Source organism: Solea solea, chromosome 3, assembly GCF_958295425.1.
Source record: "Solea solea chromosome 3, fSolSol10.1, whole genome shotgun sequence".
NCBI classification, from domain to species: Eukaryota; Metazoa; Chordata; class Actinopteri; order Pleuronectiformes; family Soleidae; genus Solea; species Solea solea.
Window position 1 is genome coordinate 6,185,476 of NC_081136.1, and position 14,231 is coordinate 6,199,706.

At 43.1% G+C, this 14,231-nt stretch overlaps 1 protein-coding gene across 11 annotated transcripts; it reads left to right on the plus strand.

Moving 5' to 3' along the window:
• Positions 1-1,533: 1,533 nt before the first annotated feature.
• On the plus strand, positions 1,534-8,692 carry zfta (zinc finger translocation associated). 11 transcript variants are annotated; one of them, XM_058626329.1, is made up of 5 exons: positions 1,534-2,090; positions 3,494-4,024; positions 5,578-5,997; positions 6,705-7,142; positions 7,688-8,692. In XM_058626329.1, exons 1-5 carry the CDS (start codon positions 1,970-1,972, stop codon positions 8,125-8,127), a joined length of 1,950 nt encoding a protein of 649 aa, XP_058482312.1. In that variant the 5' UTR covers positions 1,534-1,969; the 3' UTR covers positions 8,128-8,692. The 11 variants fall into 11 exon arrangements, with proteins under 11 accessions (XP_058482312.1, XP_058482316.1, XP_058482320.1 ...); XM_058626333.1 differs by having other exon boundaries at positions 1,534-2,084; positions 3,497-4,024; XM_058626337.1 differs by having other exon boundaries at positions 1,534-2,084; positions 3,497-4,024; positions 7,691-8,692.
• Positions 8,693-14,231: the final 5,539 nt, after the last annotated feature.

Here is a 14,231-nt window from a genome sequence, read left to right on the forward strand (position 1 = left end):
CTTAAATATCGGGATAAAATTGTATTGTGGTGTCTCTGGTGATTCTCACCCCCTAGTAATGAGGCAGAACCTAATTTCTGAGGATCTGGTAAAGATGAGATATGGGTTAGGATTAGGTTCGGGTTTTGCATTAACTGGTTATGGTTAAGGTTAGGGAAAAGACAGCCCTAATGAATGAAAATCAATATAGGGGAGTCCTTAAGAGAATAGCTGTGTGTGTGTGTGTGATTACGAACTCCCCCATCATCCTCTGTTTAAAGCCACAGAAATATTAATATGATCTTACCACATCCACAACAATGAGCTGATAAGTCATGATTCTGACTGATGGTGCTGCTGTTTTGTCCTCTCTGCTTTGACGGAGCCTGATTGTGGGAGAATAAATTTCAAACGCACAGAGCTCACATGAAGCTTTCGGACTCACATACTCACGTCTCCAGCTTGGAACATTTGGACTTAGGTCCATTGATTTATTGGCTATTTCTACAAATGACCTCCATTGATGTGGATTTTTTTCCCTCTAGTGTGTGCAGAAGTGTCTTAGTGTGAGATGTATTCCAGTTAATTTATGGTCTAAATAACATGGTCCTCTTTGTCCCTGGAGGGACACGTAAGGCCTTGACAGTGTTCCTCCACCTTTAAAGCACCACAGTCACAATTCATCTCCATGTTGATTTGGACTGTCCTTGTTTTTTTGTCTTTGATATTTGGTTCTCGACCTTTCTAAGGACATGCCCAAGCTATTTTTATTTGCATTTGAACTTTAGCTCTATACAATGAACTGTTAGTACTACTAATGTGTGATCAACTATAAAATTACATGAAATAAACAATTCTCTGAGCTGAAAAACACACAAACATACATGAGTGTTTCCAATATATCTACATAAAGCATCGCTATAATGGTATTCATGATGATATTTCACAGAATTAAAGTAAAAGTGTTTGTGTTTATGATGAAATTTCATAATAACATATAAAAGTTTGATTTATATGATAATCATATTTAGTATATTATATTCTGTCTATAATCTAGCTACAAGTGGAGGTGGTTATTATGTGTATAGTATATGATTTATATATCTTCATATAAATGACACGTAAGGCAATATCACCATTGCAGGTCCAGAATATTGCAATACCAACATGTGGACATTTAATCAGATTAAGCAGATCTCTCCTCTATATTTATATACCTTTCAGACACTGTTTTAATCTGAATATATATGTGCTTTTTGGATTATTTTCGGTTTTCTGTTAAGTCATTTGTGTTACTTGTTATTTATATACGTTAGTCTCCATGTGGGAGTCTGAGCTCGTGGGGCCCTGATTTGCCGAAGCCCCGCCCAGCGTGTTTTAACCGATGCAGGGCCGTAGCAAACCGCTTGTTATCGCATGATTTTGCGAGAACAACAGTATTAGTATTAACAGCTTATCTGTGTTAGTGCCTGCCCCCCACCCGCCACACACACACACACACACATAGAGACAGATAGGGTGGGTGTGTATAGTCGAAGCCGCTGCTACTGTCTCTTTAAATTTACCCAGGAGCCCCTTAAGGAGCCCCAGGGGCCCCTAGTCCGGCTCCCCACCCTGAAGACAAGCAGGAGCCTTAAAATCCACGAGTGTCGGCCTTCCTAGCTGAGCAGCACCGAGTGTCCACGGGCGGATATACTGTACACGCGTGCGTGATTGTATTAAAAAGTTAACTTGGCGGCTCCCGTGCGGGGCGCGTGCGGGGGGGGAGAAGGCAGGCAGAGCCGGGCTCCTCTCCTCCTCTCCTCGGCCATGAGCACCGGCCAAATGCGTGTGTCGAGCGGCCGCCGAGCGAACACGTTAGTGGCGTTAACATGTTGTTGAGGTGGTGCTTGTGTGCGTGACCAGACCCGCTTCGGCGCTACGGTAACCGAGACGGAAGGAGGAGGAGGAGGACGAGGAGGCGGTGTGTGAGGAGCAGCCGGGGCCGGTGATGGAAGAGCCAGAGCCCGGGGAGCTCCGGAGCTCCGAGCAGCCGGAGCTGCTCTCATTAATAATAAGCGGCGGAGAAGAAGAGGAAGCGACGCCGGAGCGGAGAGACTGTAGAGGTAAAGGTATGGAGAGAAAACTGGCGAAACAAGTGTTGTTGTTGTGCGTGTTCACGCCGCGTGGCTGTCACAGTCACGGCCATTGTCACGGCAGACAGTGGGTCCGTGGATTCAGGGACAATGATAGAGCAGCATGGCCCCTCTGTCTCTGTGGCTCCTATAAACAAAGGCTCAACAGTACACAGGCAGGCGGACCCGCGCACACTGCTGCCCCCTAGTGGCCGCTCCGAAACCTAATCATTATTTAATATAACATTGTAAATACTATGGCCTGAAGGATGGAAATGAACTGCAGCAAATGATTATTAACAATATTATAAATGTTTATTTTAAAGACTAAACAGGATCAGAAGACAAATTTAAACATGCCTACATTAAATTAAAATATGTTATTGATGGCTATTTCATCATTATTGGCTGATTAATATTAAATTCTTTGTTGATAATAGGTCATTTATATAGCACATGTAGACCAAATATTTGGCCAATAAATGACTTTTTTCAGGCAGTTGTTACAGGACTACATTTATTACAATTTCAATAACTGGTTACTGAAGTTAAGTGTGTTATTTTTTTTTATCTTTAAACAGTTATATTTGTTCTGTTTAGAGGTAAAAATATGGGCCAAAAATATTATTCACAATCTATTGCCCTGATTTCTAAAAATCAGCATCAGCATTGGTTATAGGAAAAACCTGTATCGGTCGACCGATAGTTTGTTCATATTCAATAGATATTTCCATGTGTCTGTAAAGCTTTAGGGGATTTTTGTCGTTGTTGATGTTATTCTTCTGCCTGTGTTTTGGTGTCTGTGAACAGTAATTGTGTTGTTTTGCTGCATCCTTCATCTGAAAATTAGAAAAGCTATTAGACCTGACTGAGGGAGGCTTTGTGTGTATACAGCAGCAGTGCAGGGGCGGACGGGTGCATGCTTATTTTTACTTTTATTCTATTGATTTTTTATTGCATTCCTCAAACAAAGCAAATACAAAAAGAAAAGCAGAGTAATATTGTTTTATTTGCCCCTATTAAGCAGGATGTTAAACAAAACAATCAAGTTGATTTAAGATAAGGCTGACTTGCATATTATTCCACACAATAATACAACAAAATCGTCACATATGTCGTCATATTTTCTCATCATTTTGGCTTTAATTATCTTTTTGAATACAATATTTGATTTAGATTCTTTGGCTTCTCTGTCAGGATTCTTATTTGTGCTATGCTGTGCTTTCAGTCAAATCTTGATGGAAAACAAATCACTTCCTGTGTGAAGTGCAGAAATGTTGCTAGGCAACACAGGCTCTAAACGCTGCCATAACAAGAAACATTATATTTAGAAGTCCCATACTTTACAGGATTTTATGAGATACAACTACTCTTTTTTTTTTCTGTCTTTTTCCTGTCAGAAGAGGAGGCTCTTGCTAACGGCCATGTTGTGGAGGAATCAGGTGCTAACCCCAATCTCACACCGGTCAAATCTCCAGGAACCAGCTACTGGAGCATCACCGAGGGCCCCGACCACCCGCTCCTCCTCTCCCCGGCCCCGGGGCCCTCTGCACAGAAGCCCAAAGTCCAGAAGGCGTCGCGTCCCGGCCTCAGCCGCATCCCAGGCCGTGACCACCGCCGCTACTACCACGAGTACTGGCGCAGCGAGTACCTGATGGACTTTGACCCCCAGAGGCACGGCATGATATGCATGGTGTGCGGCAGCTCGCTGGCCACGCTGAAGCTCAGCACCATCAAGAGGCACATCAAGCAGAAGCACCCGGACTCGCTGCTGTGGAGTGCCGCCGACAAGGAGGTGATCCGCTCGGGCTGGGAGAGTCACCTGAACCTGGCGGGGAGTCAGATGTCGTACAGCTCTGATGGAGCTGGACCTCCAGCTCAGGAAGATGAGGAGGAGGAGGAGCAGCCGGACTCAGGCGGCCACACTGCTGGTGAGTACGACTCTTGCTCTGCTCTGCTCTGACTGGGAGTGGAAGTGTTGAGGAGCTCACACTTGGTGGCAGTGTGAGCTCAGGTTTTCGTGTGTGTGTGTGTGAGGAGGAAAGAGAGAGAGTGATGTAATGTTTCACCGAGGCAGAGAAGAAGGATAAAGCTCACTTATAACTGGGGCTGAACGTTTTTGAATTAATGTCTTTATTGTGAAATTGCGATTGCGGTGTTATTCGCGGTATCAGAGGGAATGGTAATTTTTACATAATTAATTATCATTTTATATAAGTGATTTTTAAGCTCCTTAAATGTGAATAATGTCTGGTTTCTCTGCTCCACTTAACAAAGAAACCATTAAAAATGGTTTTTGGACCAAACCGGCCTGTTGAGAACGTCATTATTTGGAGGTTAGGGGAGGGACTGCACTTTTCCTGGACTAATAACCTGTGTGAAATGGATGATTAATCAATTATTTAAGTCAATTAAATTTTTTTGCTTCTTAAATGTAAACATTTATTTTGCTCCTAATAACAAAGAAATCATTTAAACTGAATATTTCGAGGACAACACTTTACAGGCGAAACAACCAATCACGTGACAGTGTGTTAAACCACGGGATGAGGAGGAGCAGCTACACTTTTCCAAAACACAGCAATAAATGTGTGTTGTTGAATTTTTCACCGCTACCTGTTTACCTTTGCCTGCAGCGTGTCTCTGCCGCCCTCTTCACCTCTGTGTTTTGCATATTCTCGGTGGATTTACATGTGTTTCCTTTGGGCCCTTTTTTTACCGTCTACCACACACACACACACATACATCCTGCTCTCGTAAACACCTTTGATCTTTTTAATTCAAATGATCCCGTAATGTAACAGACACCTGAGATGTGACTTGGTAGATCTACAGAAAGTGTTTGACTACAAACATCATTAGGAGTCGTAAAGAAGCAGCAGAGTAAATAATGCCATTGTTCTTGCTCCTTTGTTTACCCCCCCCAAAAAAAGCCTGAAGGTGCCTCTTCTAATGAAAAACATGACTTTTTTTAAGTGAAACCATGGCTACCGACAGGATTACAAGGACAAGAATGGTTTAAGCCAAAGACCAACCCAATAAAATGAGCTCAAGTCAGCAGAATTTTTCTCCCTGAAAATACAAGTTTGAGTTAAACTCACTCTACCACACCAAACTCCATAGAGAAAATCAGCGTTTTTAGCTTGTGGGGACACTGGGGACACTGGAGCTTCCGCCTCGTTTGATAAGTGTGTGTCACTTATGTTAATCCAATTGAAGGACTTTAATTGCCCTAGTCACAAAACGAACGCATTTAAATGCACGGATGGAGGCAACAGTGGATCATCAACTCCTGTGAGCCGTGGTGTAAAATTGTTGATTTTCTCAATGGACTTTGGTGCAGGAAATTGAAGGCTGTTTAACAGTGAGATAAAGTTTTTGTTTTCAGATGGGTTATGTGTCAGAACCTCTTACAAAACCCCCTGAATTATCCCTTTATGGTGGTAATCTCTGAAAAGTGTATGTTTTTTTGGACTCTCAGCAGAACCTCAGGACCTTGTGGCTCCACAGGAGCAGCCACAACAAACCCTCAGTCTGTCTCCAAAGTCTGAGGAGGTTGAGGTCCCGCAGCCACAGGATGAGCAGCAGGATGAGGAGCAGGAGGAGGAGCAGGAGCCGCAGGATGAGGAGCAGGAGCAGGAGCAGGAGCAGGACCTCACTGGACCATCAGCTCAGACTCTGGAGCGCTATCTGAACGACTCGCTGCACGCCTGGTTCCGCCAGGAGTTCCTGATGGAGTACGAGTCGGACGCCAACCGGCTGCTGTGCATGGTGTGTGGAGGAGAGCTGCCCTCGCTGCACCTCAACCACATCAAGAGCCACGTGTTGGACACCCACCCAAACTCCCTGGTGTACAGCGCAGAGGAGAAGCACTGCATCCTGCAGGCGTGGGCTCAGGCTCATGGTGAGAACAGATGTTTTACTTCGTTTTCTTTTTATGAGGAAGTCGTTCTCCACCTCAGCCCTGGTTGGTTTGGATTCAATTCAGTTGCATTCGTATTGCATCAAACATGCATTATCTTAAAAATGGTGGGCGGAGCCAAGAAAAAAACAAAACAGAAATATGACGATCAACAAAACGTAGAGTGCGTGAAAGTTGGGATGGAGGAAAGTAATAGTCTTTTCCTAGGACAATTGGAACAAGTCTATGGACTAAATCGACTAAAATAACAATCATTTCACTTATAAATCAATAAAAAATTAACTTTTCCACCAAATTTCTTTGGACATGAGACCGCGACGTTGGTCGCCTGTCTTTGAATCGCCGTAACGACGGGGTACAACAAGTAGGTGACTGGGAGGATGTATCATTTACCGTTATCTGTCCGACCTTTGAAATGTATTACATGAGTGCACTCGTCCCATCACCCACTGACACCACTTATCTGGAACAGTGTTACCATGGTAACACCTTAAGATGAGGACCCTGGACTCAGCACTGTCACCCTCTTGAGTCCTACAACCTCTGAGCAGCAGCAGCTCGGCGTTCTTTGACACACACACTAAGGCTCATGGGAACTGAGTTACACACGGCCCCAAAGGCTCATGGGAACCGTAGTTGTTGACGTGTTCAGTCACATACATGATGCATGTTTTCTTGTTGCTTTACAGAAGAGTCCGAAAACTCAATCAAATCAGAGCCCAGCACCAAAGACGGCGGCGCGGATCTATTAGCTCAGGACGCGGAGGACGCTCAAATGGACACAGACTCGTACCCGCAAAGCGACGGCGCCTCAACTCAGGACACGTGTCTCATCGGCGAGGACGGCGGCGTCGGAGCGCCGCTCCGCCAGAGCAGGAGGAAGCGGCTGCGCGGCGGCGACCCGTGGCAGCTCCGCCTCGACTACATGGTGGCCTACGGGCCGCAGGGCCAGGACACGTACTGCATGGTGTGCTCTCAGGTCCTGCACGAGACCAAGGTCAGCAGCTTCCGACGCCACATCCAGGAGAGTCACCCCGAGACGCTCGCGCTGAGTCAGCAGGACAGAGAAGCCATGGCTGCCGCCTGGACCAAAGATTACTCCAGTGAAGGCGTGCAGAGCCAAGATGGTGAGACTCTCCCGTTTCCTCATCTGATCCCGTTTCATCATTAATAGTACTTCCTCTACAGATGTTTCAAATTAAAGCGCCGGGATTCTTCGACCTGGTTCCCTATGTTTATAAATGTGGGTGTGTCCGTGAATAGTACTTTTTCATCATTGGTCGAGTTGATTGACAGGCAGCAGTCAATGGTGTAGCAGCTCATTGAGACTAGAAAAGCTCTATATAAATACAGACCATAATACCAACTCTTCTTCTTCTTCTTCTTCTGATTTTATAACGAGTAACAAAGATAGCTTCAGGAACGTAAAAGTTGCTAGAAATACACATTATATGTAAAGTAAGTAATTTTTTACTTAAGTAGAGTAACAAAGTATTTGTTTAACGTTTTCTTCTGTGTTTGGTGTAGCGTTACAGCGCCACTTACAGTCCTGGCATATGTACTACAGCTCTTTGAGTCTTTGAGTCTTTCGATCTTTACTTTTTTTCACACGTCAAAGATAAAAAAAAACGGTTTCCGTGTGGGCGTGGCCTCACCCTCTTCTCGTTCTGAGCAGAAATCAACTTTGCGGCCGCAGGCGAGACGAACGACGACTCCTGTTCCGACGTCACGACGCCCACTAAGACGGTAAAGAGGGAGCGGGGTCGAGGGGGCACGCCTTCGCGCCACAGCCATTACCCCGGCAAAGACCAGCGAAGGAACTACCAGGTCCGCTGGAGGATGGAGTACCTGATGGACTACGACTCGGGCAGACACGGGCTGATCTGCATCGTGTGCGGCGCCACCCTGGCCACGCTGAAGGTCAGCACCATCAAGCGGCACATCCAGCAGGTCCACCCGTACTCGCTGCAGTTCAGCCCCGAGAAGAAGCAGCAGGCCCTGCTCAGCTACAACCAGAGCGGCGTGCACGTCCTCCACTTTGACGAGTGCTTCTCCTCGCAGGACTTCGGACACACCGAGCTGGCCCCGAGTCCGACGCAAGTCGACGCGTAAAAAAAAAGAAAGAAAAAAAAGGTGGCCGTCGCTCTTCGCGAGGCCCGCGCTCAGAAACAGCCCCTGCGTTTTCTTCTGTCAAAGGGAAATTCAGGTCAAATATGGTCCGACTCTCCCGTCCCTCTTTGACTTAGATCCCAAAACATCCGCGCAATCAGGTGCTGAAGAAATATCACCAAATTTAGACAAATTTTTTTTGTTTTTTTGGGTAAAACGACTTTGTGGTGGTCGCCAAATACTTTGACCTACGAAACAGGAAGACGTAACATTTTTGGTCTGCGGAGACCACGCTTGGGGAAAGGGAGTGGTTAAAGGAGGAGGAATCTGTGCCATCTGCTGCCTCACCACTAGGTGTCACTAATTCTTACATACTGAAGCTTTAAAACTCCGGTTCTATATTTTTTTTGTAATATTATGATAATACCGTCACATTTATACAAGTATTGTATATCACACCGATGCTGGCCTCATTACCTGCATCTTACTCAGTAAATAACAGGGTATTATTGTGATTTCATCTCCTTTAAGCCATTGTTATTACAAAGATGGGAACTTAATTAAGAATTAGATGACACAAAGTTTGAGTTTGAGTGTTTGTGTTGCGTACCAAACGACGTTGCGGCAGTTTGTTGTAGCCATGCTATGACGACTGCACCGGACCAAACTGATACCAAACAGAGTCGAGCTTAATCGTGGAAAGGCTCCATAACTGCACTGTAACGTAAAAGTGTCACCTCTTGTTCCTTCAGCACCTGATCCTGACAAAAGTCGCAGTTTGTCGCGTTTGTCCGGGAGGGTCAGGGAGGGTCATGACCTTCACACGTACACGGGGCTTGTTTCTGGTGTCGGGCCTCAGTGTCTCACGCTCTCAGGAACTTCATAAGCGAGTGTTTTTTTTTTCTCTCCGCCCCCTGCCCCGATTCAGCGAGGGGCACCAGCTGAACTAAATGTATGATATGAAGACAACGTAGCACTTTGCCCTGAAAATGTACTAAAAAAAAACAGAACACAACACTCCCGGCGTTTGCTCGTGTGCAGCGAACACAACGAGACTGTGTGATGTTATTGCTGAAGACAATGAACGGCAGCGTGCAGTCAGTCAGTCAGTCAGCGGCGTATTTAACTCTTTGTTTACAGCGGAGGAGAAGGACGTCCTCCTCTTCCTCAGCCATTCTACTGAGATACGTTATCTCTGACCCCAGCTGCGTCCTCTCCATCGTCCACACCCCACGTTAGCCAAAAAACTGCACAAAACAAAACAAAAAAACAACAACCTGAAAGAATATGTAAATACCTATATGACAAATAATTATTTTTCCTTTATACAAGCACTTTTATGCTCCCTGGTTTCTACAGAACATGTTTGTAATTATGTCCACTTTTTCTACTTCACTTCACTCATTCATTCACTGCTTTTCCCTCACTTTTCCGTTCACTGTACAGAAAACAAACGAAACAAAACGTCAGAGCGAGTGAAAGAAAAGTAAAAAAAAAAAAAAAACTGTCTCGTCTCCACCTGGAAAAAGTAACTCAGGGATTCTGTCGTCATGGAGAAAAAAACAAAACAAACATTTCATCGGGAATCTTTCAGGAAAAACGTCGGCTTCGGTCCGTGTGTCCATGTGAACGTGACGCGGCGAGTATTTAGGGCCAAAAGTCTGAATATGTACGAGTCAGTGTTACGGAGAGAATAATAATATATATATGTTTGGTGATTTAAAACAACAAAGGAATTAGTCATTTGGAGGAAAAACCTTGATTTTTGTGTCGAAAAATTAACGATTGTAGTGATTATTTCCATCATATGTATCTTGTTTTTTTTTTAGTTAGTTAAGTTATTTTGTCATTTCTGACTCTAAAATTCCAAATAATCCCACATTGCAATACCTAATCTTTTTCAAAAACATAAATTAAAATTATTATTTTGAAGAAATGTTTTTTTATACATTGAAATAAGGAAAACTAAATATGGAATTTAACCCAAAATAGTCTCCTTATATATTTTGAATTCATTTAAAGCTTAATTAACTTATTCTGCCTCGAGTGACGCTTACATTCAGAACAATCCAACTTCTTTTTTTTATTAAATTATCATCTTACACGACCTAGTTCGTTGAAATGGTTTAAAATATGCTCACAAAATCACTCTCTCAATCAATTATTTCAGAGAAAAGTTTCATTTTCTTCTTTGTTTTAAATGTTATTTATTATTTCCACAAAATGAATTGGACTGTGAGGAAAACTCAAACGTGGTTGAGCTTTAATTTAAAAAATATTGTTTTTTTATTGCAAAACAAAAGCTTTTTTTGAAGATATTTCTGCAATTTTCAGAATAATACAAACCTTTTTCCCCCTCAAAATATGAATTGGTTCATTTAAAAACAACAACATATTTCTCCCGTAAACCTTTAAATTTATTCATAGTATGTGTTGTTTTTCGCCCTCAGCAGTGGCCCTGTTACTCTGTTGTGTCCATTTATGGACGACACACGTTTGAAATTTGAAACGTCGGACACTTCACTGACCCTCACGTCTGTCCGGGAGAAACTCTGACGTAGCACTTAATTAAACAATTAAGTCAAGAAAATGAAGTCAAAGTGAAATGAAGCGTCGACCATTTGATCATGTGACACGCTTCCTTTGCTCGTGTGTGTGTGTGTGTGTGTGCGCGTGTTGATACTGTGAATGATCAGCTTCTCGTTTTTTTTCCCCTCACTCTCTCACTCTCTCTCTCCATCATGTGACTTCCTTCCATTTTCCTCCTGCTTTGATCTTTGAATAAAAGACTCAACACTGTGACGCTCCCTCTGCTTCTTTATTTACACTTTATATATAATGACGCGTTATATTTTTCGGCGTAGAAATTGATGGATGGGAACTGATGGGATTATTTTAAAGCCGCAGTACGCGGGATCAGTTGGAAGAAAAACCCAACAGTAATGATAGCATCAAAGATCATGAAAGACAACACGTTAAACTAGGACATGAAAGGCCCCCTGCGTCCCCCATGCAAGTCGGGGAGTGTTCTGTGGCTAAATGGCGGCTAAATACAAAATGGCCGACTTCTTGTTTGTGTCCATAGCCGTGTTCATGGTCCATATCTTGTGTCACGTACGAAGTTTCGTAGCGATCGGTCAATGCATGGCGAAGTTATAGGGCACTTCCTGTTTCGCAGCAAATTGCGTAATTTCGCCAAACCCCCGATGGCCGCCGTGGCCACACCCCTTTTTAAATCTGTGAAACCTATCGATAATGTTTCGCTTTTGGCGTGATTATCACAAACTAAGGTTTTTTGTTTATGTTGGTACAATAAACGCGCTCAGAGGAGTTTGTCTATTTACGAAGCGCGCAAATCGTCAAAATGGACACCAAAGTTTAAAATGGCCGACTTCCTGTTGAGTTGAGGTGATGGTTCGGATTGACTTTTTTGTTCCTCTTGGGCTATAACGTGTTCCCACCAAGTTTTGTGAAATTCGGTGGAACTTAATTTTGGCTTGTTTTTCACCATAAGAGGGCGCTGCAGAGCCCTTAATAATCATAATAAGATTTCGGTGCCTCATGTTTGCCCTGATTAAGAGCTTTGTTTTTAATCTTTACGTACTAAAATGGCTGCCAGAGGGAAGGAGAGTGTGTGGTGTTCCATTTACGTTGGAACGTCGGATTCACGTCCAAGTTGTAAATAAAGAGAAAAAATTATTAATCAATAAGAACAAAAAACAACAACAACCTTAAGTGTCTTTAACCCACTGACAAACAAACAGAGTGATTAAACCACAATCCTTTGACGTGTTTTTATTAATTTCACTTTGACATCAGTACAGAGACCACATACTGTTTATTTTATTTTTTATTTGAATTTTTTTTTATCCATTTTCTTTCTTTCTTTCCCCATTTTTTTTAACCTCCAACTTTTTCCTCAAAGCTTCAAAAAAAAAGAAGAAAAAAACAAACAACCCCCCCCCCCCCAAAAAACGTCAAATCTATTACAAAACAAAGCAGATGTTAGTGAAACAATGTCGAGATAATCAGGAAGTTAGACATGGGACGAGTGAAGTCACACACACACACACAGAGGGACAGAGAGGACAAACTAAAGCAGCGATGTGTTAAAGTTACAGTAAAATGACTCTGTGTCTGTGTCAGTGCATTAAAATAAAGCTGCTCAAACATTAAAGGGCCAGTTCAACCAAATACAACCTCTTGCATCGTGAGTTATCGAAGGCACATTTGAGTTTTCGTCGTTAACTTCTGCCTCAGGTTCCAGATTAAAGTCAGGCGTAGAACTCTCGTAAGGTCTTTTTTTAAGCAATGAAAGAGCATGTTACCTTCTCACCTTCTCTGAGTTATTTTTGAGTTTGCGTACGAATATCTACGCCTTCTTCCGTTCTTGACCGCATTTTAAATTAATATATGACTTAAGGTGGGGTTTAAAGCACCGAATTGTCCACTTTTAAAGGACGAAATCAACTTGAAGCTGCAAAAGGAGCGAGGATGTTGCTCAGGTGAGCAGCCGCTGGGCACGTTTACGCAAGTAAATAATAAAGTCCTTTAAATTTTGTTTACTTGAGCTTCGGAAAATCCAGAAAGCAAAAGCAATTTGATTGAACTGCTCCTTTAAGAAGAACGAGTTCATGTAAAAAATTGCCGTGATTGGCCGTTTAGCTCCAGCCAATCAGACGACAGGAAAATTAGCTCCTTTATTTCAACCTTTTTCTCAAAAGCTTCTCATTTCACTTGGACGCAGAAACAACTGCGACACAAAGTCTAACGCGAGTCCGTCCGCCTGTCGTGACCACACTGCTGAATAGGCTCCGCCCACCACAGGACGATTGCGACAAAACCTGAAAATGTATATAAAAATGGACAAAGTGAAAACATGCTTCTACATCTCACGTGATTTGTTCGAGTAAAGGTTAGGCTTCGAGAGTGGAAGCCTAGAAAGTGATGGAAGTAGTTTTAGCCACTAGGAGGCGAAAAGAAGGCTTCTACTTCTTGATTTGTAACGTCAGTAAACATTTTTCGGGATTTAAACGCGAGAAACGTTGCATATTTTTTGCGAATGAAGACACGATGCATGAGGAGTTAGGAGTGAAACATGTGTGACAGTGAAGTGTGTATGTGTGTGTGTGACATCCCATAATCGTCCTCCACTGTCACTGTTAACACAGAGCATCACTAACACACCTGCAACTTCACTTCCCTTCCATACACTCGTCCTTTAAAACATGGAGATGGAACTGCTGTGCTAACGTAGGGTTTCTTTTTTTGTTTGTTTTATTTTTAATCGAGTTCAAAAACACCACGGAAACAATCACAATCATAATAATAATAATAATAATTATATTAAAATATGGTACAGCTGATGTAAAGGGTGAGTTTTTTTTCCAGCTTAAACGACTACGACGTGCTCTTCATGAGAGGCGGAGACAAACAAAAACAGAAGAGAAGTGACGACAAGCAGAGCCGGAGAAGAAAAGCTGCTTCTATACACGTTTCCCAGCGACGCGATGCCCGCCTGTGTCGTCACGGCGACCCGTAACTCCTCTCAGCTCACCGAAAAGGGGTCGTACGTATGCTAAAGTGAGCCAAAACATCATTTAAATCATTTTCTGTAGTTCATGGCAAATTCGTCATTCCAAAAGACCTTTATCTGAATTTTAAAGACACATTAATAATCGCCAAATTAACTATGACAGTAGATCTTTAACCAATCAGTTGCCACAAAAAGAGGCGGTGCTCTTAACGCCCCGCCCACTCACCAAACACCTTCATGCCCCTGATAAACATTGCAAATTTGTCATTCCAAAATGACAACACATTATCAAGTTATTTTTTTATTTGACAGATTAACTAGAACAGTCAATCTTTTATCCAATCAGATGCCACAAAAAGAGGTGGTCTTTGTTGTGCCCCGCCCACTCCAACACCTTCATGAGGTGATTGCTAACCAACAATACATTTTGACCAAAAATAGAGCTGAGTTGAGAGTTTTGGCCCACTTGGGACTCCGTACAAGAGCAGAGCTGGGAGAGGTTTTACGATTTACGGGTGCGATAAAAACACGTCGGACTGCGTTACCGTGACTACCAAACCTCCAGGAGTTC